This window comes from Pempheris klunzingeri, chromosome 15 (assembly GCF_042242105.1).
Source record: "Pempheris klunzingeri isolate RE-2024b chromosome 15, fPemKlu1.hap1, whole genome shotgun sequence".
Taxonomy (NCBI): Eukaryota; Metazoa; Chordata; class Actinopteri; order Acropomatiformes; family Pempheridae; genus Pempheris; species Pempheris klunzingeri.
Genome location: NC_092026.1, coordinates 8,011,128 through 8,037,574, shown reverse-complemented (window position 1 = coordinate 8,037,574; position 26,447 = coordinate 8,011,128). Strand labels below are relative to the sequence as shown.

Below are 26,447 nucleotides of genomic sequence, written 5' to 3'. Positions count from 1 at the left end.
AATTTAGAGTATTCAGAGTAATTCTATTCTCTCATGACTTCACAAATATTGGTTAAACTGTTGTTGATTATAGAAATATCGACTTTGGTAAGTGAGCCTGAACCTTTGTTGGCTGAGGTTGTAATGCATTCAAGGTGTAGAGGGCAGATTTTACATCTGTTTGTACATTTGTTTACCTCTGTGAAGCTGTGGCAGAGCTCCCAAGGTTCATGTTAAAAGGGGGCATGACCGCCCACTGTTCTGCTGAGAGAGACTTCATCACCAAGCTAATGAACAGCACTAATCTGCAGAGAACAGACTCGCTGTCTCTATCATCACTCAGATGTGATGGAACTGCTGCAGGTCTTGTTGAGGAGATAGGATGCTTTCGTACCGCCTCCTGCATACAGAAAGTATCTTTATCGATGCACATACAGATGCATCCCCGTAGATACCTCCCATCAGTGCCTGTGAAAACCAAAGCAGTGCAGGCATTCAAAAACCAAAACTGAGCTATGGATGTGAAGTGCAAAGTTACTATTAGACACTGTCCAGATAAATGATAAATTACAAAAATACAATCAAAGTACAGACAAGAGTTGGAAAAGTCACGTACTTTTCTCTCCTCTTCTAAAAGAAAGTGCAGTCTGACTGTGTGATGTCATGCCTGTTTGATCTTGGTATAGATCCTGCTCCTTTTGCCTGGAGACATGCTAGTGTACTTTGTGTGCCAACTAAACAAGGCCTGGTCGTGTACGAACTGCCATGACCACAGCCATGAACAGGAGAATAAATCAGTAAATCTTTAATGAACCATATCATCGTTCTCCCCTGCAGCTACGAACGCCTCGTCTGTGGTACATTTTGTGGCGTGACTATGGCTTATTAACTGTATTAGCCCGGGAACACTTATGGCTGTGCCTTCCAAAGGAGCTATTCATTTGTAGCTTCCTCATTAGTGTATTAATCTCTAAAAGACCCACAGTGGCACATTAGACCACTATCTCTCCATTAGGAAGAGAGAGAGGACATTCTAAATGTCTGTGCATCAAAAGGTAGAACAGTACTTTATTTGTCTGTCCACTTCCGCAAGTCTAGCAGCCTCGTCTGAGTGTCTGGCAGAATGGGTGCAAGCCTTTTCTGTTCTGGCCTTTTGTGCAGATCTTGAAAAACCCCCAGTTTTCCCCCAGTCAGGGGAAATATGTTATTTTTTCTGATATTGAAAGTGGCAGAAGCAGAAGTTTTTCAATTTTTATGAAATGCAAAGGAGTTTTGGATTGTGGAAGGGATTGGGAACGTGGGAAATTTAAAAAAAAAAAAAAAAACAATTTGTGCAGTATAGTATGGTGTTGTTTGTACTGCTGTTGAGGTAATCTGCCCGACAAAGGTGTGAGAAGTCATAAAAACAAAATGAAGAGAAAGCAGGTTATCCATCTCAAAGTAGGAAGAGGAGTAAATGCATGGATAAACAATTCCCGTGATTGAGCCGGAGGGATGTGCAGCAAAAAAGTGTGAATCGTACAGCCATGAAAGTACAATTCTCTTTTGGTAACAAACACCATCTGTCTTGAACACTGGTGAGCTCATCAAGAAAGTGAAGACACCCACAGCATTGCTGACACACTCTGCACTTCAGTGGCTAAACCTGTCTATTAGCATGAAGCCACCGGCAATGATTGCTTTACCATCCTGTCAAAAGAACATAATAATCTAAATATGACAAGATGGAAGATTTAAGAATGGGTCAGTGTGCGTCTTGACAAAGGGGAAATATATAAGGACAAATACATTAACTTTTGTTGCGTCCTTGCATGTCCTCATACAGAAGGAAACAGCTGGCTTTATTCGTGTGTGTGTTTGTGTGTGTGTGTGTTCCTTTGACCCCAAGGGAAAGAAACTGTTTAAAATCCACAGCTGCTAGTTTTGTGGAGTTTTTTTTTTTCTTAGAAAATTGAGTAAATGAGTAAAATATTATTTTTGTTTAAACACGTGCATGGACACACACACACACACACACACACACACACACACACACACACACGTTCATGGAGAGGTGGGTCTCCGTGCCATGAGAAGGCCCCAATCAGCAGATTTTGAATTTAAGGCTAAATGGCACCTGCAAAATCTGCGCTCCCCATCTATCAATGTCCAGTGTTTTGCTATCCACAGCTGTATAAAACACCTCTGTACACTTTAGTTTCTGCCACTTGAATGTTGACAGCATTTAACATTGTATAAATAATGACCTTGACCCTGGCTTTGATACAATGATTCAACTTTGACCTGTAAGTCTCTTAAGGTTTTTAGTTTGCCAGTGTGTTTGTACCTGGATGTCAGAGGCATGAGGAGAACTTCTCTCCAAAGCCTATAAGGCCATAAAGGTGTGCGGCAGCTGTTCATCCTGGCAGGAAAACCACATTCCTGAAAGGAACGGCTGCTTTGGCAGGATATGGCCAACCTACACCAGCGTTAGCAGGATTACACTGGATCGGTCCCAAGCCATCTAGAGCCTGCTGCCACCCTGCACTCACCTGGCTGTTAGAAAACTTGCAAGATACAGAAAAAAGTGGTAATGAAGGGTGAAGTGCTGCAAGTTGGGTTGTGACAGAGGACACAAGGTCAGAGGTAGATGTAGAGGGGAAAGAAAAATGTTTGAGAAAGTTAAAACAACTGAGAGGTAATACTATAGAGCTCTATGATGTGATGTAACTGCACAAGAGGTACCAGAGGCGGAAAAGTACAGCTAAGATGAGAATAAAATGTCAGGGGCTGAAGACGATTGCAACATACAAACCTATGATTCAATATACCGTGAGAGAGGGGGGTTAGGAGGGTGGGTGGGGGATTTGGTGCTAGTTTTCTCCGCCAGGATGGGTAGAACCAATCCACCCCTTGATCTTCCCATCTTAGGTCCTGGACTGAGCTGGAGCCCCTTGGGACTGGCGTGCGCAGAGGCCGGCTGGCCAGCAGATGTAGTGGCTGTGTCCCAGTGCGGATATTACCAGTAGGAGTGCCATTTCCCTTAGCCTTTCATGTGAAGCTCAAGGGGCTGAGAGAGAGCTCTGCAGGGTAGAGTAGCATTGGAGAATAAGGAACGAGGATCAGAGATGGATTTGACTGGGCAGGAAGATGGTCTGGTTTGCGGATGGATGTGGGAGGAGTGAGTCACATTTCCACTCAGATATGCATAGTCATCTATTTGTTCTATCTGACTTTGTGAATAACATTGCAAATGTGCTCAGAACTCATTTTAACAAAAACAAGTTCTGGTTTCTCATGATTATGAGAAACTTCAGTGCAACTTCAGTTGCTCAAACCCATTTATGAACACTTAAACTAACTGACTGAAATTCTGTTTTATTATATCACATGGTTTTTGTTGTACACATTACACATTTGTGATCAACTGTCTCCCATTTATCCCTTTTTATATCATCTTCCACCTCTCCTTTCACTTTCCTTTTTCCTCCTAGCTTGGCATATTCTGCCCTGTGGTTTTTATTGCACTTTGAGTGCATATTAGCTTCAAGGGCTCCCTAGGCGTGCGGTCATCAAAGGAGAATGGCTCTCATTAGCCAGCATCATCATTTCCTTTCCAAGCAGTATCAGTGAGGCCTTTATGATTGAGCTTCTCCAGCACACCTTTGGGAACCTGGTAGGGAAACACCAAGACTCTCTGGCGTGGCATAAACTGAAGGAAGTGGTGGGAGTTACTACCGCTGGAGTTAGTGAAAATGATGCATAGAACTGGTTGCTATGTGGTTGCTATGCAGTTTACTAGCAGGGGAACAAGGAATACCAGTGACTCTGACACTGTAGCCACATTAAAGTCCTAACTACAGTATCACAGAAAGAGATGTTATAACAAGAAGTCCATACAACATATACAGGTTCCCAAGCAGTGAATGGCGTTTTAAAGACAGTGTCCAGACTCATAAAATGTATTTTATTGAAAGCTTTAAATTCAATGGCTATGACTTGAATTATATTGTGTGTAAAACACCCTTGTACATCACCATTCCACCCTAGTTTCCAGTCAGCTTTAGACTAAAACTTTGGGTTGTCATTGGGACCAGATTTAATCAGTACTCAATGAGTTTGTGGAAATATTTTGTTCCCGGCTACACATCCTAACAGAGAGACCTACATCTGAGGCGACTTAGTGATGGTCCTAGTTTATTTGGGCTGCTTTATTAAAGCCCATACCCAGGCTTCTCTGCCGGGGTTCAGGATGGGATGGTGAGGGGGTGTTGCGTGAGTGACCCCCTTGACTTTCTTGACTCGCCTGGAGCCCAGCTCTGGCTACTAACACAGAAAATGGCATTCCTGCTGAAACACAACACTGAACAAATAACGGCAGACATTCCATTGATATTGAAAAATACAGTGGAAGGATAAGCAGGGATGAGTCTGATCCTCTTTGTCCCAGCTCATTGCGGAATGCAGGGGGAAATGCACACTAGGTGAGGGGAGAAGTAGAGAAATCGTGCAAAGACTTGGGTTGGGATTTTCCCATTGAGGCAGGTATTTCTATCTCAAATTCAAAGGATGCTGACTTTTGTTTAAAAGCAAAACCAAGATCAGAGTGTCTGTTTTAGATAGCAGAGACGTATTAGCATTGCATGGAAGGTCAGATAATGGAGGTTGGTTGCAATGAGCCAGCTTTTGTATTGACTACCTGTAGTGCAATTATGTGTGCGGCTTTATACGTGTGTATACATCAAAGGTATACGCATGCTAGACAAGTCACTTCATTAAAGGCCTATCCTATTGACCAGCGGTGAGAGCGACAAAGCCCTTCTCCCTTATCCATAATTGATGTGGCAATTATAGCTGAACCTGGAACAGACTGTCAGGCCTGCGGGCTGGGAAGGGGCTGACCTCTCACTGCTTTAGCTGATTACAGATCAGATAGGAAGGGCCACTGACAGTGTACTAAGTGCACAATTCTAAGTAATTTCATTCTAAAACTGCAGTCAGTTATGCAACCAAGAGTTTACATCAAAGTATTTGACTCACCCCCACAAAATCAAACATTTATAACATCACAGCACAACTTTTTTTTTTTTTAACCCACACAGATTTCTAAAAACACTTTGAAGTTGAAAGTCTCACTTAGATCAGTTTAATTCAGAAGAGGCTGGTCACATGGAGCAACACAAGGCTGCATTCTGTTCTCTGTATCTTACTTTTGTGTGGGCACTGCTGCTGCTACTTGGTGGCACTGAGCAGGTAGCACCTTAATGACAGCTTTCACACACTAAAGCCCCTTTTCCGTACTTCAGCCCATAGAGTCACTTCAGCATCAACGGCGTGCTCTGAACGGTTGAATGTGTCAGTGGATTTTCGATACTCAAGGAAAGGCTGCCCTCACAATCGGAGAGAGAGTAACCGTGTCAGAACAGGTGAACTTCCGTACTGCTTGGCTGATTCCAGTGGGCGGTAGGACGGATCCATGAAATGTTATGTCAGGAGACACACATGGTGACACTTTCTCTTGACTGCTCCATAACGTGCACTTCCTCTTGACTATACGGAATGGCCATGAAGTGTGTGTATGAGTGTGAAAGTGTGAGAGCATAAGAATATGAATGTGAGTTTATCTCTGCCTCCTTCACGCTTGTCTGTCTACAAGGACAACCTGACACCTGCCAGTGCAATGAGGCATCTGGTGTTTGAGCGCACACTGGTGTAGTGTTAGGTGTGTGTGACTGAACATTGGTATCATCCAAAATCAGTGTCCTGGTGGGGAACATGGTGTGTTTGCATCTGCATGTAAGATTGAGGAGTTGTACTAGGCCTTTAACTTTTCCCTCGCATAGAGGCTGCTTTCTTTTCAGGATTCCCCTCTATCTTAAGAATCTGTCACATTGACCGGTGGAGGTCACTGTCCTCCCAGGGCCCCTTTTGCCTATTTGTTTCTGTGTGTATGTGTTTGTGTGTGTGTATAGAGGAGTAAATCTTAATCTTGCCAAGGCGCTTAATTGTCTAATACAGCCAAGAATCGCACTGGGCAGATTCCATTGCACTGATCCCTGCTCTGGAGTTGCCATGCTCCTATGCCTGTTGCTAGGTTAGCTCTGGGCTAAGATGTGTACCCCACTGGTGCCCCTTTAGCCCCTTGAGTGGCATGCCAGAGACCCTGTACCAGTCCTGGAATCCTTATATAGGTTGCCTGTGAACCAGAGGAACAGTTCCCAGAGAAGTGAGTTTGAATTTGCACACACAAACACACACAGTGTGTTACTTCGAATTCAGAATAGGGAGATTAGTTTGACGGGTCGAGGAGCCCCTGTCTGACATGGCCCCACATAGAGAGTGAGTCGTGAACAAAAACAATACGGAGATGGATGGCCACTAATGAACTCTGTGAATGCATCCTCCCCTTCCCTCCACCCTCTAACCTTAGCCTTTTTGTAAGAGCGTGTGTGTGAAAAGAGATAAGGAAACGTGTGTGTCTGTGTGACACAGTGGAATAACAAGCCTAAAACATAGTGACCAAGAGAGTTTTAGCATTCTCTAACCAACCAGACAATGTCAAGACACCTGTGATCCATAGCCACCAAGAGCAGCATCAGTCTTTTATTGCTGTCCAAAGGCCTGAGCGGAGGCAGGCTGATAGCCCTTAGTCTAAGGGAACTTAACCCCAATCATGGAATCCATCGGCTATCTTCTGCAGACAATTTAGCCTCGGGGCGAGGGCCAATGTTTCAGTGAGTCCAGTGCAGCCTGCGGATATCCGGGCCAATACCTAATTTTCCATGTCAGGGCATTTAGACTAACCTCAATGAACAAATATTTGCATATATGCAGATACATTTTAAAAAAGGCTTATAGAAAGCTAATAAAAAGCTAAATCGTTGTCAGATAATAGCCAATGGGCTCTGAGATTGCATTTCGGCCAATGGCTTTTGTCTCTTTTGTTCTCCACACGGACCATGATTGGTCATTATCACTCGGAATACAAACGGAAACCAGAACGCTTGCAATACCAAAATATTCGCCCTCGCCTGCAGATTCTGCAGTCATACACAGATTATCCGTTGAGCTTTACTCAACAATAAAAAGAGAGTTGTACATATGTCCACATGAAATCATCCATCCCAATGTTTTGTGAAAAATATAATAATGTTGCAGCCAATGAGCAACTGCCAGTGTGCAACTACTGGGGTAAAATCTGCAATAATAACACACTTACACTAAAAGTGAGTAGTGGAACATTGTACCACATCTTTATCTCCTCTCTCTTCACTTAGAAAACAGAGAGCCTCTTGCTCTCAAAGGGATAGATTTCAGGTAGCAAATGTTTGCAAAAGGTCATACGTTGGATAAGAGGAGAGTGCTCTGTCCCTGTTAGTGACAGAGGCTAACGCTTTAGATCATTTTTACTGGCCTCACTGCATTTGAAAAACTGTGAGCTGGCACACATGCTTCAAAGACAAATTGGCTATTGCGTAAAGATCTTGTTTTCCGCAAACAAGGATTGATTTAGCAAATCAGCAGTGTCATTATTCAGCCACTTGGCAGAGTGGTCACAGGGGAGGAACACTTGGATAAACTGTACTTTTCTCTGAGACCAAGTCGTGAATTTATTGTATGCTGGAACCAAGCACACAATGTCAAGCGGGGTGACTCGCTGGCCTCACCATGTTCGCCTGTGTGTTGCATGCATCATAAGCATGCAGTATTTGCGCCCGTGTGTATGCTTACATTTATGCGTCTGCCTGTTTGAATAGAAAATAATGTGTCAAAAGTTACGTCTCTTAATGAAACATCGCCATGAGGCAGGTCCAGTGGCCTTGTCAAAACCCAGGCCCATGAGCTGCTTTACAGCCTCCCCCTGCATCCGTCTTCCATCAGCTGTTTAGCAGGGAAAAGACCCTCAAGGTCAAGGCAGGGGTGTGAGCCAAGAGAGGGGAAGGTGATGAGAATGAGAGAGAGTAGGAGCAAGTTAAAGACCTCCAACCAACTCCACCACACTCTCCGTGTGCCATAAATCAAACGTTCCCCTCCTGACCGTATACATAACTGCACGCTGGAGGCAGAGGAGTAAAAAAAATGCCACATATCATTTAAAGCCTACGATAAACAGGTCAATGTATTCTGTTTGCATGTTTAACATCTGTGTGGGGTTTGACAACACTGAGTTACACTGTAATTAGACTGAGATGCTACAAGACAATTCAGTGTTTCAGTGAAATAGAAAAACAAATAACACAATTGAATTGAATAGAACACATATCAGTGTTTGTCACGGCCATAAGTCAGTGTTGAGGAAAAGTTGCCTTGTCATCGTGATAGCATATAGTGTGACAACGTGCTAAGCCCCAGTATACAGTAGCACCATTCCTCACTGGATTACAGCTCTACAGCTAGTGTTCAGCCAAGCCCGTGCAGGCTTGCACAACATGCCAGACGCACAACACAGCCATGCACAACACATATGGACCTTGGTTAAATCACTGGATTTGCCTCTTTGCCCTGTTGTCCCAGCAGTGCTTCCCTGCATGAGTGCGTTAGTATGCTTTTGTGCATGTGTGTGTATTGTGTGCATTAATGCGATCTGTGTGTGTGCATTCTTGTCTTTAGTATGTATGACGCGCTGAGGAACAGAGAGACTAAATCTTATCAGTTGAGGACAGAGGGAGGATTGTTTGAGAGCAGTTTGCTTCTTCCTTTTGCATAGTTTTGAGGATTTTAATCTGTGTGGCAGCAGTAGCCATGTGCTGGCAAACCAAACGAAATGTGCAGGAGAAGAGAGATGGAAAGGGAGTGAGAAGGAGGAGAGAAGCAGCAGAAAACTGACATGGTTGCCCAGAGAACCAAAACAATAATGGCCAAGGCAGTTGTTATTCCTCCCACTCACCTTCCAACCCTTATTCCACTCTTCCTCTCTGCCTCCCCTCCTTCTTCTTGGCTAGAGCCCGAGGTCCACCTCTTCTTCAGTGCTGTGGCCAGGCTTGTTAGAAGCAGCTGTTGCGCCTTGGCCAGTGGGAAATGGAGGCTTCTCCAAACACACAAGCTGCCCATCTGGAGAGGCATTAGTGGCAAAGGACACTATGAACCGATTCTCACACACTTAGCCAATACAGAGGTCAACAAGGTGGCAGAAGACAGAACATCCCTCTTTAACAAACTACAGTCTTGGGTGGAGCTGTGTTGCCTCAGTGTCCTGTATGTGTAGTCACGAAAGCAACACGGTCACTATATATCAAACTGTTGGATGGTCAAAATGACAAAATGACACGATCCCCCATCCTCTCCATGACCCTGTCTACTGCAGGCTTTAACGACAAATGAAAGCAACCACAACCCATATACTAGTTTAGGGCCCACACACACATATGCACATACACATATTTACACAATTCCCAGGCATTAAGGTCTGGGGGCACTCCAGTTCTATTTGTCTCTTCGGCTTCCTTCACCTTGTTTTTGTTTTTCTCTGTCACATTTCATAGCGCTTTATAAAGCTTTTTACCAATCAAATCACATTTGTCTTACTGGTGGTGGAAATATGTCATTGACTGTTGCTGTAATGAGAGATGCGTGTTGGTGTGCCACGGAATAGCCTTGAAGTCGCCTGAGGTGATTGATTCCATCTGCCTCGATACGAGTGAGGATGAAGCTTTATCCTCATACTGAAAAGCCAAACTCTTTTCCTCTCCTAACACTCTACGTCATCTTTCACTCCCTCCAACCCTCTGTTTTTCTGCCTTGCTTGTTCTCCCTTCTTTTCCCAACCATATTTGGGGGATTTGCACATGAGCCAGCTTATGAAGCTCGGCTTATCTGCTAACATTGTCTCATTATGACAACAACATCACATTCCATTATCCTTCTGCCCTCCTGGTTTTTCATTTCTTTGTGCCTCAAGTTGTTGCTTGCCTTTAGGGACTTTTGTAATATACATTTTCTCAGGTTTTTACCTCTTTTACCGTTTCACTTTATTACTTTGGTAATTAACCTTTTGCTACGTGATACGGCTCAAAATGTTGTCATGATTAATATTTCCATACTACGTGATAAATATTGTCATCAAATAGTACGTTAATATTCTCATTGCACAACAATCTCACACTGTGATGAGTGTTATTTATTGCAGTACAGGCCTAGTCTATTTTTGCTAGACCCATATCGTTTTCTCAAACAAAAAAGAGATATGCTATGTCACGGTAAACATATCTTTAGGACCGAATAGTTGGAAAATAGTTGGCCAATTGTTCAGGTTTTTTTTCCTTGACCTGAAAAAGTTTGAGGGTTTCCCCACATGTCGAGAACCATTTCATAGTAAATCTGCCAAAATATATGTTGAGAATGGTTTCAAGATTTTGTATTGTTTTGAAATAATTCCTCCAAGATAAATATGACATTACGGTATGCAATGTAAAACAGCCAATGGCAGAGCTTTGTTTTCAGAGCGCTTTACTGCATCGGTTTCTCAACATATGTTTAGTGTTTTTCAGACTTCAAACCACTGACAAGTTTGCCAACAATGTCATCTTTAAGTATTGCTCAAATATATTTATAAAAGATGTTCTCAGTGTTAAAAATGTTACAGACTGATTTATCATGGTACTACTACAACACTAATCCATCCATTACATTTTGGCCTCTTATTTGATTCCAGGTCACACTTCCAGCCCATAAAAAAGGCTCAGCCGTACTTTTCCCCAGTAATGTCCTCCGACTCATCCTTCACTGTAACAGGGTCCAGTTAGGATACATAATCTCCTGTATGTGTTTTGGTTCTTTTCCAGGGTCTCATCCAGGTCTGATGAGCTCAAAATACTACTGCAAGGCATCTGCAGTGTAGTGTGAGCCTCGGTTTATTTATAAATTATTTTGCCACATCAGATGCAACTTTGACATGCACACAAAGGGATGAATAAATGACACACAATATAAATTACACAAATATTTCTTTCATTTCACTTTCATTCTCTTTTATGCCCCTTACAGCTGTTAGTACTCTAATCATTAACCTAGTTTGGCTTTTCCTTAGAATAAACCTGGTTAGATGATTAGTTTGATGACTATTGATTCTTTACCTTGTAATTTTATTTTCTTGTATCCAATTATATTTTATTTCATAGATTACAATGCATTCCAATACCAAGCATTCCAAAATGCCTACCTTGTACAAAAGAAAAACTTCAGCTCGTTGGCAGTACTACTATGTGTGCTGTAATTGGTTGTTCTGGCAAGAACCTGCTCCATTAATTAGCCAGTTGGTTAGCCTGCAGAGTAGTATTTGTATTGTGTTGGCCCATTCAAATGCTGTTTTCTGACATCTCCCTGATGAGATGCAGCCCATTTCCATTGAAACAATAACAGCAATCTGATTTGCGATAAATGATGTCTTTGTCTATTGTCTACTGGAACAACAAAAACCATTGGCACGGGAAACGCTTCTCTCTCTAGAGCCCTGCCTAGCCCTATTCACACATGCATACACATGGACGCATACAAACCCAAGTGCACAGTAGGGATGGGTTGATATGCATTCTCAGTTTTACAAAACAATGCATTCTTATACGCATTAGACAATATCAGGTGTGACAAGAAAATACCTTATTGGATAACATCTTAAAAGAGGCAATTGATTGTATGTTGGTGAATAAGTGTAATGAATGCTTTAGATTCTTTCATTTCAGATGGGTGCGCTATCTGAGAAGTTATCACTCACCTAGTTATGAAGTTGTTAAACACTCAAGTCACCAAAAAATGGAGACTTTAACTGTACTTTATCTAGACAACAACAATTCTAGACAGACCAGTTTAACACGCACTGGTGCAAGTCATTGCAAGCCTGTCCAATCTTTGTGACAGTGACAGCATAAATAGACATTTTTGACACTGGGCTTTGGTACAGTCACTACCCTGATAACTAGCTCACTTCCTATCACAACACAGTTGTTTCAACTTGTCTTTCACACACGGCTTGCAGAGCCCCTAACTCCTGCACGTGAGTAACTAAAAACAAACTAAATGTATGACATTTGTAAGGTCTTAGTTATACAGGTTCACTGGCATTTAATTGGTAACTGGGAGTGTGTCCATGAAGAGCGATGGAAAAGAAGGTAGAATAGGTGCAGAAAGACTCCATTTCCTTTCAGTGTTAGAGACAACAACACGGTGTCGCATCAGAGAGGGAAGTGAGATGATGAAAGGAAAGAGAAGCATTCAAAGCCAGGGTGATGATGCCGTGTGAGGATAGAAGTGATCAAGTTTAAAGGAGACTGGAAGAACAGTGGGGGATAGAGGCATAAGTGAAGCTGAGATTTCACCATTGTCAGCAGGAAATGAAAGAGATGGAGCGGGTCGTCTACCAATCAAATCAGCGATCCAGTCCGCCTGTCGAAGTGCCCTTTGGCAAGATGAACCCCCAAATTACTCCTGATTCACAGCTTCAGTGTGAGTGCATGTGTGTGATTAGTTTCCTCCTGATGGCAGGGTTGGCAAACTCCCACCATTGTCGGTGGTGTGTGAATGTGAATGTAGTGTTAGAGAGCTTTGCATGTTCGAACAACAGTAGAAAGGAGCTGTACAAGTACAGCCCATTTACCAATGTGTGGAGATCCCTCATCACTCTGATTTATCTCTAATTGGTTGTGATGACGCGGTGAGGGCTGTCCATCATCTGCTGCTGTCCATTAGACACTGAGTCAGTCCTCCATCATAACACGTGTGTGTGAGTTTTTATGTGTCCCATGGGGCAAAAAACACAATATATAGCTGCACTGTTTGAAAGTGAGTTGGTAACTCAATAGTAATACAGTAGCACTGTAAATGTGCTTTTGATTGTTTTAAAGCACTCTTCAAAATAGATTATGGGTGCTTTCCCATTAAACAGCCACAGCTGTGCTTGATCTGTTGTACATATGAACTCATTTTAACTGTAACAGACATAATCATACATCATTTTTACGTCTGATTGTTGCTGAACACCCTTGGAACTAGGTGATGGAAGTGTTGATTAGATGATGATGACGAGCGCCTAATGTACATTCTTACAAGCCCAAAAGACTTTGAACATTAAAGCAGATTACCATGATTACTCAAGGGGGCCACACCATTTATCTGTTTCTCTCTTCTGTTTCTGTCTCTCACAGCACATACAGAAGCCTCCAGTAAAGGAAAGCCCATCGGGAGACAGCCCGGAGGTGGCAGCTCACACGAGAACCCTTCCAAGCCCCCCTCGGTGAAGGTGATAGGGGGCTCACCGTCCACCAGCTGGGCACGACCCTGGAGCCTTGCACTCCTCTTTGCTGCACTTTGTTTGCAGTGGACTCTGTTCTGATGCCAGCTCCCTCTGTGAATCCCCCACCCAACCCTGCCCCTTTAGGAACCACATACATGCACACAGACACTCATATCATATACATTTCCTGCATAGTATCCTTACTTCTGTCCTCAGCCTACTGTACATGGACGGATGGTTATGATGGAAAAATGAAAATGGAAAACAAAAAGGGGAAGAGAAGAGGACAACATTGTATGAGACTGTAGAGGGGGGAAGGTGGGGGTTCTCGTAGGAACTCCTTGTCCTGCAGCATCACCAATGTGGATGTTTGCACAAGCTAATCTCATGCACGCTCATCTACAAAGAATAGGCCTGCTGCTTCTTCTAGGTTGTTCTTGGCCTAGACGTTTGTGTGTATAGACACGAGTACAGCCCTACCCTTTGTGGTTCAGAAAGGGACTGCATCATTCTGATTTTACTTAAAAACGCTTACACATATACAGACTAGCATACACCTTTTACATATACAATACAAATCCAACTGTCTTCTTTTTCTGCTGCTGGTTTTTACTTATCCTGTCAGGCTAAAAACCTCATCACAGCCACTATGCCATTTGCCAGCCAGGCAGAAGAATTCAGCTCATTTGGAAACTCACCCCATTTTCTTTTCGAGGATTAAGGAATGCATGATAGATTGATAGATCAATCCCAGGTGCCTGGCCCAGAACAGCAGATTTGATATACTCTAATGACTGTGTACCTTGGCAGGGATTATGATGTAATGAGTTCACAGGTAGAGCACGGGCACACTTGCACGGCTGAACACATTGTGCAGACAAACTAGGTGTGTATAGTACGTAACTGTATATAGGTTGAAAGATTTGATGGAGTGTATGAGGTTCTGATTCTACAAAATGCTCTTAACTGATTGAGCTGAATGAAGTTTTCTTTTCTTTTCCCTCAGCTATGGATGGACTGTGCTTCTATTCTCCATACTACATATCAAACAATGCAAAAAAAAAAAACCCTATAGAGATCTAATTTCTTTAAGAAATAAAGCAGGAATGCACATCATCTTCCTACTCAAGCCCATGACATAAATGGACAAATTTTGGACATTTGAACAAGTCTGTACATTGCTGATTTTACTAATGTTTATTGTGCATCCAGTTTTGTGTGTTTGCTCGTTGACTCGCACATTAATGCATGTATAACTTACCAAATGATCGAAATTTGTTACGATAGGATCAGGGCCTTCTTCAGCAAGCATCAACAACATAAATTTTGCCTTTTCCATGATATCTCGCTGACTGTGTCACAGGTTTTATCTTCCTCTCTCAAATGATGGTTTGGAACTTGAAAACAAGAGGAAGGACTGGCTGCACACACGCAGATTCAAATACAAGTGAACAAACAGGAATAAAAACATAGCATATTTTTTACAAACTTGGGTGCATCTATTGTTTTATCCAGTACAGTGGAAGCCATTGTGTAAGTCCCTGTTGGTGGATTTATTATGCATTTTGTCATTGAAGCTCTAATATCTCTCCTTAAGCAGACCATTCCTTGGAATTCCAACAGAATAAAAAGCAAGTCCTTAGTTTGACTTACTGTTATTGACTTCTATAATGGCTTCCTCTGAATACCAGTTTTCTCTCTTATGTAGATGAGGATGGTTTACGTACTGGTACAGTGGAGTGCCCGTGTGAATGAGGATGAATGTATGAATGCTATGCAGATTCAGTATTAAACCTGATAATGCCTAAAAGCTATAATCATACAGTATCTAAGCTAAAAAGGTCTACACACTTATATGGGTCTATGTGCAGTGAAATACCTCTTCCATTAACTAGCCTTTATTGTAAGCAACTCTTCCTCTCCCTACTGAAAAGTAATTCACCATTGACTCTGCCTAAAAGTGGAAAAAAGATGACCTGCTTAACTATCTGCAAATACATACAATCATACATTAGATCCCTGCACTTAATGGGAACTGGAGATGACTACAGCCATTTACGGCTTAGACAGATTAAATGTGTCCCATCTTGTGTCCTGTAACCATACTTGTTTAGTTCATATGATTTTCCCCATGTATGTTTTGTTCCTGATTGTCGAACATTGCACCAGATCGCATACAGCCCTTTACCCTTGCATGTGTATAAATGTACATATTTTAAGTCACATGTCATTTGTTTTGTGTCTCATTTCCTCTCTTGCTTCAGTATGACACGGTGTAGCTGGGCTCAATTAAAGGTGCTCTGCTTTTTTACTTGTCTCGATAGCCTCTCTTTAAAGTCACCATAGACTGATAAAGAGCTGAGATTTGCTTGGAAAAGATGTTTATTAAAGGCTCTACACGCCGGTGGTATACCCACACTGATGAGGACTTAGCAGGGAAAATAAGTAAAAACCTTTGTGGGCTTGTGCGTGATTTACATCCCCTTCATTGTCATATTGCCCCTGTTATGGCAAATTACATCGTTGCCTGTTTAATTGTTTTGTTGAGTTAATTAAACTTGTGTATTTCCAGACGTAGCTCCATCCAACTTCAATATGAGAACAGGTGTAATCAGCCATAATAAGTGAAAATACCTGTGTTGGCATGAAGGCTCTTAAAAATTTCATATTGCCTCTGTCCTCGAAACAGAATATTAAACGGTGAGGATCCCCCATTTTGCACATGTAATGATCCCTTCTGAGCCTTTAAAAAAAAATAATTTTACATTTTTGGAAGTGCACTTAATTCACTCTCTTTTGCAAGCAGTTGGCTACCAGCACCTCTGAAGTTTAACATGTATCTCATTTCAAATCCAAGACTCACTGTGGCCAGCCGCTGCTCGCCAAGAAATAGTTACAGCATGTAACAGCATTTTTGAACTAGAGAGGTCCAGCCTAGCTGTGTCCCTCTGCTTCCACAAAATGAAGCTAATCGCCCCCTGGCTCGAGCTCCACATTTTGCGCACGGACACGAGTCGTATTGATTATTTTTATCTAACTCTCAGCAACTGAAGCGAGTAAATTCTTTCAAATCAAGAAGACTTGTGATCACATTAAACTGTCTTGCTTCCTGTCCCTGAAAACTCATCACTGTTTCACTGACCAAACTTTGCTGGTGGTGAGCAGTGGAGGAGGATTGAGTTATGAGGGCATACGCAGGGCAGGCAGTCTTCGTCTGACCTTCTCTATTTGCATCCAGGAAGCCTCTTGCTAAACTTATCGGTTGGTGTTTGCCCCAGGAATAGAGCCAGAGGGGAGTGTGAGAGTGCAGAAGATATGTAGAGCTTTGGTGCTGGAAAGGACACTGGCAGACAGTCAGTCGTGATGACAGCAGTGTCGACAGTGACAGTTTGCTCGCTCAGCTCATGTGTGGCTGACCCATTGGCTGCTCCTGCAGGGGAAACTTTGCCTATTCATGGGCTATAATTGCCCTGAATCAGGCTGTGCTGTCAGCTGCAGTGTTAGCATCACTGTTAGCCAAGCTAAGCTACTGTAGGGCACACATCAACATGAAGCAAGCATGAAGGGTGCTGCTACGATGCTCGCAATGAGATTCAAATATAATTAGGTTATGGCTTAAATCAAGTGTTATCACTGTTTCATGTATTATTATAGCGTTCCCTTGATAAAGCCGTTTAAATCATAAAGGCATACAATAGCACAGGAGTAAAATATTTATAAGTAATATTTATAATTGGTCTTCAGGGTAACACTGATCTTTTTTTTCCTCCACAGTGATTATAAAAGCATTTGATGGCAATGTGTCAGGCGACAGTGGCCCTCCAAGTCTCACCACACCTCCCACTGTTTAAGCCATCAGCCTGGGAGCACATAACTAACAGCACTTTCCTGGCTAAAGCGCATAATGTCCACGGGCTCTTTCTCACTCTCTTTGTCTCCCTCTCGCACACATACACGTTCGTGTGCACGAAAATCATCACAAACGCACACCGATGATCTCATTCACACACCCTGTTCCACAGTTGTACACTTCCAATTGCATGCAGACTGTATTTGATCCTTGGAGTCTATTTCATGCTTGTTGCTGTGAAACTGAGTGTCTGGCTGGCTGCAGACGACAGCAGTGAGAGTGCCCAGTCCAAGGATATCGTGCGTCCTCTTTGCCTGAGCTGTAATTGGACTGCATTGTCCCTGCCTGACAAAACCAAAGCTGCCTGCCGTCCTTTAAAAACCTCCGCTGACAGATGCAGAAAGCCGTGGATGACTTTTAAATATGGATAATAATGGGAGCAAACTTAGACGCTGAGGGATAGTCTGAAAATTACTTTCAACTGCGCTCTCTTTCTTAAGTTCGCTTTATAAGGACGCCTTAATGTCTTCAAAATGGGTGTGGATGATTCAGTGTATTATTCTACAGGCACAAAAACACATATATTGCAAGGAGCAGCATGGTCAGTGAGTGTAACTGAGAGTTCGGGGGACCTGAGGTCACAGCTGCTCAGCTGTCTGTCTGGGCTATTTTAAACGGTAGCACACATCAGCGCTTCTGTCCCCCTGGCTTGGCCAAGTCCACACCTAAACTTCCTCTTCACACACACACACACACACCCACTTCTTGGCTTAGTAAGGAGTAGATCTAAGATTAATACACACGTTCAGAGATGAACACAGTTGCATCACTGTACAGTAAAAAGAGCTGCAGGATGCGTAACTGCATTTTCGAACAGATGTTCCCTGAAGTCGGCCTGATTGTGTGGTTGCAGGGTGATAGCACCCCCCACCCACCCCAGATTGTCTTACCTTTTCAGCCTGGGGATCAGAGTGACAAGCTTGAACTAGGAGGAGGGAGCAAAGGAAGAAGGGAGTCACTGGAAATAGCTTTTCAAAGAGGAACAATTGGGCGAGGTAGAGGAGAAACGAAGGCGGACCTGCGGCTCCTATTAACCACAGCTCTCCTACTTGAGTTTCAGTCGTCAGCTGTATCCATTCCCCTCTACGCAGAGCTCTCTTTGCCCTCACAACAGGCTAACACAAGCTGTCACTGCCAATTCTCCCTCTGTCGTCCTGCTCCACTGGCCAATTAGCATCATGCTCAATGAGCTCTTGAGCTGACTAATTGAGTCCAATTAAACAAATTTTCGACATGACAGACCATCAAGAGGAGCCTCTGCAACGCTGGCAGAGATCAAATCTGCAACAGGGACACAAGAACTTTTGCTTGATTCCTCCTATTCACTGATTGGACTCACTTGTCGGTTTTGTTCCCATCATGCACTGTGCCAGTGGCAGAGGGCAGGTAAACAGTGTTCGGAGGTGTTATCCTCCTGGCAGCTACCGTGAGGCTGTGTCATTTCCCATCTGACTGTGGGAAAATCTGTTGTGGGGGCAATGCACGGTTTGCTGCTGCCTGAGGATTTATTGTAAAAATCAGCATGCATGTTTAAAACACTCGTGCATACGAACAACTGTAAAAGTTTGAGATTTCAGCAGTTATCGTGCACAGTAGACAGCTCCCTCTGCCAAGTCATTCTGGACGTGTATGTATAGCACCAAATATGAAAGCAATAATGCAGAACAGTCATTCAACTGTGCAATAATCTCAGATCCCACAAGAATCCCAATTTATTCTGTCTGTTATGAAAGAAAAATAGAAGCAGACATGAACCTCTCCACCACAAGCCAGAGGCCTGGGCATCTGGGATGGACCCCTTTCCAACCACTCCGAGGAGACCCAAAGGTGAAAAGGTTTTCTATGGCTGACGTTGCTGCCCACCGCTCACTGTGGAAATCACAGAAGGGAAGGTGGGTAAAAATTTAGTCAACAAAATTCAATTGAAATCGGGGCTATATTACACGCAATCCATTTTCAAAAAATTACCAATAGCAATAATAAAATAACCCTAATTTCAGACCAGTGTTTTCAGACCGAATAACATCCTAATTCACATTATGCTCTTCCTTCAGGAGGGAGATTGATCATCTTTTCACTGTGCCCAGTTTTTCTATATGACCACATTAATGGTGACATGGCAAGAGAGTGCAACACATAAATCAAGCTGCAGCTTAGTCTATATATTTGACCAGCAGATGCAAATTATTGTACACAACATGCACATGCCTACAAAAGACTATTTCCTGACCTGTGAAAGAAACAGAAGTGCTGCGTGAGGAGAGGTTGTCATTAGAATGTATTGTGTCTTAATAAGGCCGCACAGAGGGGCCTGAACATCAGTCACCATGAAAGTCTGGCTGTTAGGAAAACAGATTAACTATGTCGCCACATGACAATGGCCAGCCGGAGAGAAATGTGGCCCCGTTAGCACCAGCCCCCCATTCCAATTAGACCTGTGGGGTCTGCATGGGTGTGTGTGTGGTGTAAGGCGTGATTGAGGGGTTTAAGGAGGTTGTGTGTGTGTGTGTGTGTGTGTCCGCATGTCTATCACACATGTTCAAAGCTGGCCAGCGTCTCTTGTTGAATTCCCTGTCAGGCTCGCTCTGTTTGGCATGCTACAGGCAGCCTCCTTCCTCATGTCCCAGAGATGGATGAGCACTGGTATGAATGTTCCATGGCTCCCTTGGGTGCCATTCCATCTTTCCAACTCTCTTTCCCTCTCTTTCTCTTTCTATCTCTATCAGGCTGGGATTGAATTTACACATCCCCCTGTATGTTGAATGACTGTTGTGTTAGTTTTTCTTTTTTCATACTTCCCATTGTCCTGTCAGGATGCATTTTTCATAGTTAATGTTAAATTTGGAGCATGAATCACTCACTAATTCATTGGTGTATATATGCTGGCCACATGAGTGTGACCCTGGGTGAATGAGCGTGCTGGTAGACATGAGCATCATTGATCGGCTCTGATTAGGGATTCAGGGACGCCTGCTGCTGTCCGATTCTGCAGATCATCAGAGAGGGGAAATCAATGTTGCAGGGTCTCTAGGCTTTCACCCTCATACTTATAACACATATCCTCCTTTCCTCATACCAGATGGGATTTGGATTACATTAATGACACTACAAACACAGTGCTTGGTTGACTTGACAATCAAAAGTCCTGTGCATTATTTACTTTTTATCTGGCAACGTGCAGTAGAGATGACTTGATGTTACCGTGCTCTAATGCTATTTTCAATGTCTTCTGAAAGGAGAAAGGACTAGCATTAACTAACTAGCTCACAACAAGTGTTTTCATGATATTAGCCACAACAGTGCAGTGCATCTAGCTAACAACATCACCAGGTTCAAGGTTCATCTATTTGTCAGTGTGGATGTGGATGTGATTTCTTTTGTGTGGACTTTGATATGAATGTAGTCCCGGATGGCGATGGACATTCCCCTTCATTTGTGCATCTGTGACTGTGCCCTGCTGTTAAAAAAAAACATTACACATACACAAAACACTTCTACGGATACAAAACGTTTTTACATGTAAAAATTACTGTATGCTGTATGTTTGTCTAAAACCTTTTCACACATGCACAAAATATTTCTACAGCTGCAAAATGTATTTTTTCCATAGTGAATATTAATCCGCCTTAAAGTAGAATTATGCAATAAAATTGTTTATGGTTGCTATTTTTTGTAAATGAATGAATTCACATTTCTTTGTTGAAAGCTGTGTCTTAACATCAGAGGTGGGTAACATTTACTCCGTTACATTTACTTGAGTAACTTTAAAAAAAAAAATGTACTTCTAAGTTTTACTGCACCATACTTTTTACTTTTACTTGAGTAGATTTGTGAAGAAGAAATGCTACTCTTTATTCTACACATTAGATTTGCTTTATTTTTGCGAGAGTCCGCCAATGAATCTACCACGTGACTGTGTTTCACCAATCAGACGTAGCCATGCGGTCACATGACCACACAAACTGTGGCGGCATAGCGGCGCAAACAGGAAATTAAAACACACACGAAAAATGGCGGAGGTAACCGTCTCTGATGCTAAAACCGAAGAGGATGAACGCCCCTGGCCTCTTATTCAAAGCATGTTTCGCTTACACACAGTGCAAAAGAACAGCTGCCAAAACAAAACGATATTTCTTCATACAAAAACTCAACTTCTAACCTGAGGAAACATGTCGCGGTAAGTTTGACTTTGTTTGCTGTGGTTAGGCGGATGTTCGTCTTGTTAGGTTACAGAATCCCAGTCTGAAAAAGGAGTCTTTCATATAGACCGTTTTAGTGTTAGTAAACATTTCATTAACCTTTTACAGGGCACTCATTGAAATTCAATTGAAATTGAATTCAAAATTTCAACCCTAGACCATTACTGGTGGTCATTACGAGACTTTTTTTTTTTTGTTTTGTTTTGTTTTGTTTTTAATTTTTAAATTTTTTTTTATTTTTGTGAGTTTTTCAAAAATGTTTTCAATGTTATGGTGAAAATCTAGGTCAATGAAGTTACCATATATGGTTTCTTGCCGGTCTGTCATGTAGCCTGATGGTCGCTGATTGGCTTGGAGAACTACTGCCTCATGGTGAGGAAGTTACCAAACACGGTCCCCTTCCTGATAAAGGGTTAAATGGTGCCATAAGCTAAGCAGATCACAATACATTTTCTATGGAGGAATGAATTAGAGTTAGCTACCAACTATCGCAAATTCTGAATGGTCAATATGGTTTTGGTAAGTGACAAAAAATCGACTCCAAGTTAACTTTAGCAAATGGTACTGAATGTGTGATAATGAGTGTATTTTAATGGATTAATACCCTGTAGCCATAGTCATAACCTGATATCTCTTCTGTCAACAGAGGGTTCACCCCAGCAAAATGAAAACATATACAGAATTAATAGACTCTCACAGAAAACGAAAGTCCTCTTCTACTGAACCACCTGTGAAGAATGCAAAACTCACTGGGCAGGTAACACAGGCAACTTTTGGCAAGCTTGTGCTAACGTTTATAGGTGAGGCCAACAAACCGTTTTCTGTTGTTTGACACAACATCCTTCAAGACTATGGTGGAAACCTTGCAACCTCAGTGTGCAATTGCACAAGGAAAACGTTATGCTCAAAAATACAGGAAGCTGCAAAGAACATGAAGAGCATAACCAGAGAGACTTTTTAGTCACGCAGGGCTCCTGTTCACTGCTTCACTGCAAGAACCTTGAGAGCCAACTACTGCTGAAGCTTCACCGTCACTTCACTGAGTGAAGAACGAGCATGTTTTAACCAAACAGGCACAGACTCAGACACACACCCACACAGTTTATGGTAAAGTGAGACTTCTTGTATGTACACAAGCTGTCTTGTTCTGATGTTATTTTCTATCTGCTGAGCCTGCTGTGTCATTTGGAGGGCAAGTGAATATAAAGTATACAGTATATCTTGTCACTGGAAGTACAAACATACATACGTTACCTACTGTAGGTATTGTATAGGTTTCAAAAGCTTTATGTTGTGAAAAGGTGAGAATTTGTTGTTTCTTGTGCCTTAATTTGTTATTTTGTAAGGATTTTATTTATCTTAACTCATTTAATATTTTATTATTTGGAAATACCAGAATTTGCACATTATTTTATATTTTGGTCTGTCTGATTACATCATTTCTAAATAATAAATCAGACATTACGATCAAACAGTTACTCAGTACTTGAGTAGTCTTTTCACTGAATACTTTTTTACTCTTTAAGTGATTTTTTGGATGACTACTTTTTACTTCTACTTGAGTAATATTATTTTGAAGTAACGCTACTCTTACTTGAGTACAGTTTATGGCTACTCTACCCACCTCTGCTAAACATGCAAGCTTGGACAATTTTTACTCACACATGTAGTGATAAAAAACAGAACACTATTGTTTTAACAAGCAGACATATTTACTGACAATAAACAGATAGCTTCAAGTTAGTTCCAGTGACTATGCAGCTTTTTTCTGGCTACATTTAGCCTTATCATAGTATCTCCAGTCCAATAGAGCCTTCATTGATGTTATTAATGTTATTACACCTGTGCTTCCCTTCTGTTCTAAGTCAAAACGTCTATGACTTTTGATGTCCCTCCTTAGTAAGGAAAAACTCTTCTGTCTGCACACTGTATTCAAATACTGAGATGGAAAAATCAGTAATGAAAATGTTATTTGAATAAACTTTCGTACTAGAGATTTGTCCAGGTGTTACTGTTCTTGTCAAATGATACATTCAGATAGACATGCAATTGCAAATGATGTGCAAATACTAATTACAGTTCTTTCCTTTTTAGATGGATTTAAAAAAAGCCTCTCCCTGAAGGCACCCTGTGAAACGTGCATGTATGAATCACTGATTGTGTCAGTGTTTCATGCTAAGCACACCCTTGTATATTTGCTGCTGTAAATAATGCTCCACTCAAGAGAGTCTTTTGCATCAATGATGAGGCACGCTGCATTTTTCCACTCTGGGCTGCAGGAAGTGTACACACAGCATTACAGCTTCATTTTACATCCAGCTAAAGACAGACTGTTTCTCAGCCAACAGATTTACAGGCTAGATTTGTTTTACAATCCAGTTTACAGCGCCATATGAAGGGAGTGCTGCGAGAACCATCCGTCTAAATGCCAATTACCCATTAGCAGCTTCAGTCTGATCAGAGGGAGCGATGGAAAAGGCTTCAGACAAAACCATGCCAGTATCAAAGCTGGGCAGCTTTAAAAAAATAGATAGTTTAAAATAGAAAAACATGCTCATGAAAGCTGGCAGTTTATATCAGTGGTTAGTACTTACCCAGTCACTTACTGTATTTGTGTCAGCACTGATGCATTGCACTTTATATGCAGGCTCTCTCATTAAAAACAAACTAGAGAAATGTGAGGAGCAGTAATGTGATAAAGTGCCTCTGTACAGGGGAGGGCTGAGAGGAATGTTGAAGGAATGTGTGGATATTCTAAAGTGGCAGTGGGAAAATAATGAAGCACTCCTCATAGGGGGCTGAGAACCACACAGAGACGTGGCCTCCCACTGTTTCCAACGTCCACGTGGAGGGAGATGCTGCCAATCTGGATGAAAATCCCCCATGTAACCACATAAAACCTGAAAGAGAGCTGAGGTTAGTTGACTCTGGACCATTTGCATGCAGCGAAACTCAGGGAGGACTTGTGGCCAGTTTCAGTGTTTTCATTTCTGTTATGGCACCAAGGTCACTGTCAAGGTCGCTTGCAGGAAAATATTATTCACTATGCTTGTTATTTTGGAAGCACAGGGCATGGAACTTACCACCATGAATTTAATGATTATACGAATACATGTGCTAATGGCCAGGAGACAGTTACTGGTGTGAGAGTTGGTCGTAAGAGGTCAACTGAGTCTTGCATTTTTTGTTGCCGCTTCCCATGAATTTATGAGTTTTCACGGCGAGAGGCAGACGGGGAGAGTAGTTCATTTATCCTCTAAGATACATGACAAATAGAGGAGGTGAAATATTTATATGAGAACAGCATGCAGGCAAATGAACAGAGTAATTGGATGAAGTTTGAGCACAACTGAAGTGACGCCACTGCCAGATGGGTACAGTTTGCCAGTGTAGTATGAGAGAGAAAGAGATAAGCCTGTGTTTGATTAAGCACAGTTCTCATATTTGAGGGGGTCTATATAAATATATATATATGTATATTATATATATATATGTGTGTGTGTGTGCTTCCTGACTACGTAAGCTACTCTAAATGAATAAAATATTAAAACTCTGCATCTAATGACCGTTTTAGACAGATTTAAATAGTGTCTCAATTAGATTTCAAATACCCCACTCTGCTCCATCATGTGGTAATTTCTGAATAATTAGTTTGTGGTGTTTTTGTATTGGATTTCATCATGTTCATGTTCTCCTCTGGTGACCATGCTTGCAGAAGACTGCAATGTGCTCAGATTACTGAAGAGGAAAAGTGCCAGGATGCCCACAGAGACATACAAAAGCAGAACGCAACACCCCACAGGGGGCATTTCTCATCCACGACGGTGGATGAGAAAGAACAACCCCAAGAATTCAAAGATCGGACCACATTGGCCATCGGTTGATTTGGCTTGATTCTAACACTTTACTTTTTACTCCTCTCCTCCAAAAACTCTCTGTTTTATCTCCAGCACTTCATCCTTTCCACTCTGAACGTGCAGTCCCTCCCTACACTCTTTCAACCAACTCACTTCTCTGTCATCTCCGATTGTCATCCATCATCATATTCTCTCCCTCCTTATCTTCCCTTATAAGCTCACCCCCTCCTCCCAATTTCCCTCACTATTTCTCATTTTCTTTACAATACTATCTGTCTAGCCTTCGCATTTACTGTCAAAATTTCTCCTTTTCCTGTCATCATCTGTCTCTGACAACTAGGGAGGGCTCTGTGTGTGGAGATATGCAGATCTTCTGTTTGTGGAGGCTGTGTTTGCACAGACAGACACTGGGTAAATGTGATCAAGGAATGATGTAGCACTGCAAAATGGCAAAGGGACAGGCAAGGGGAGAAGGCAGACATTAAAACAACTCTGAATTTATGTTTTAGGCATGACTGTGTTTTAACAGGCAAGGACGGCGAGGATCATATGTCCTCATGAAGCATAGATGGGAAGAGGAAGAACAGCAGAGAGTGTGTGTGCACAAGAGGGAAAATAGTAACGAAAAGGAACGAAGAAAAGAGACAATGAACAAGAAGCGAGGAAGGAAAGAGATAGAACCGGTGAGTAATGTGTACACACTCGAGCACTTGAGGTGAATGTGCTGAACTCAGGCTAATGGTTGACATAAAAACCCAGAAAAGAGGCTGAATCGATGCGAGCTGGTTTTAGGAAGAGGACACAATGATCTCCCTCTAAAGACTGATTACATCTGTTGAAACAGCCCACTGATATTTACATAGAAACCCAGCTGCGGCCCAGCAGTGGGCCGTGTACGCTGGACAATCCTGCTGATCCCTCTCTGCATTGCTTTATTTGTAGGTAGAGACTGGTGTGTGTGTGTGTGTGTGTGTGTGTGTCTCCTATCAGATCTGGCTCTACTCTGTTCCTTTTGCCATCGATGTCTTCATAAAACTGTACTCTGTGCTCTGTGGCTTAGAGCACTCTGTGCTTTAATTTCACAGTATGAAAATGATAAAAGTGATAATATTCTGCTTTGCATGTTTTTCATACTGTATAAATAGATTGTGTGTGTGTGTGTGTGTGTGTGTGTGTGTATAACTGTAGAATTTCACATACTGTAAATGAGAACACTGGCAGAATGCTCTCATGTCAAATGTCCATATGGGAAACCTGCACAAGTGAATTACATCATAAACTGTCACCTCTGTGTGTTA

At 42.2% G+C, this 26,447-nt stretch overlaps 1 protein-coding gene across 2 annotated transcripts in view; it reads left to right on the top strand.

Annotated features, from left to right (window-relative positions):
- Positions 1–15,754, top strand: part of gpc5c (glypican 5c) — a 93,341-nt gene extending 77,587 nt beyond the window's left edge. For both annotated transcript variants that reach the window (XM_070845756.1, XM_070845755.1), the window contains one exon: positions 13,095–15,754. In XM_070845756.1, the coding sequence (XP_070701857.1) occupies positions 13,095–13,282 (188 nt within the window). In that variant the 3' untranslated portion in view covers positions 13,283–15,754. The remainder of the gene's footprint in view (positions 1–13,094) is intronic.
- Positions 15,755–26,447: the final 10,693 nt, after the last annotated feature.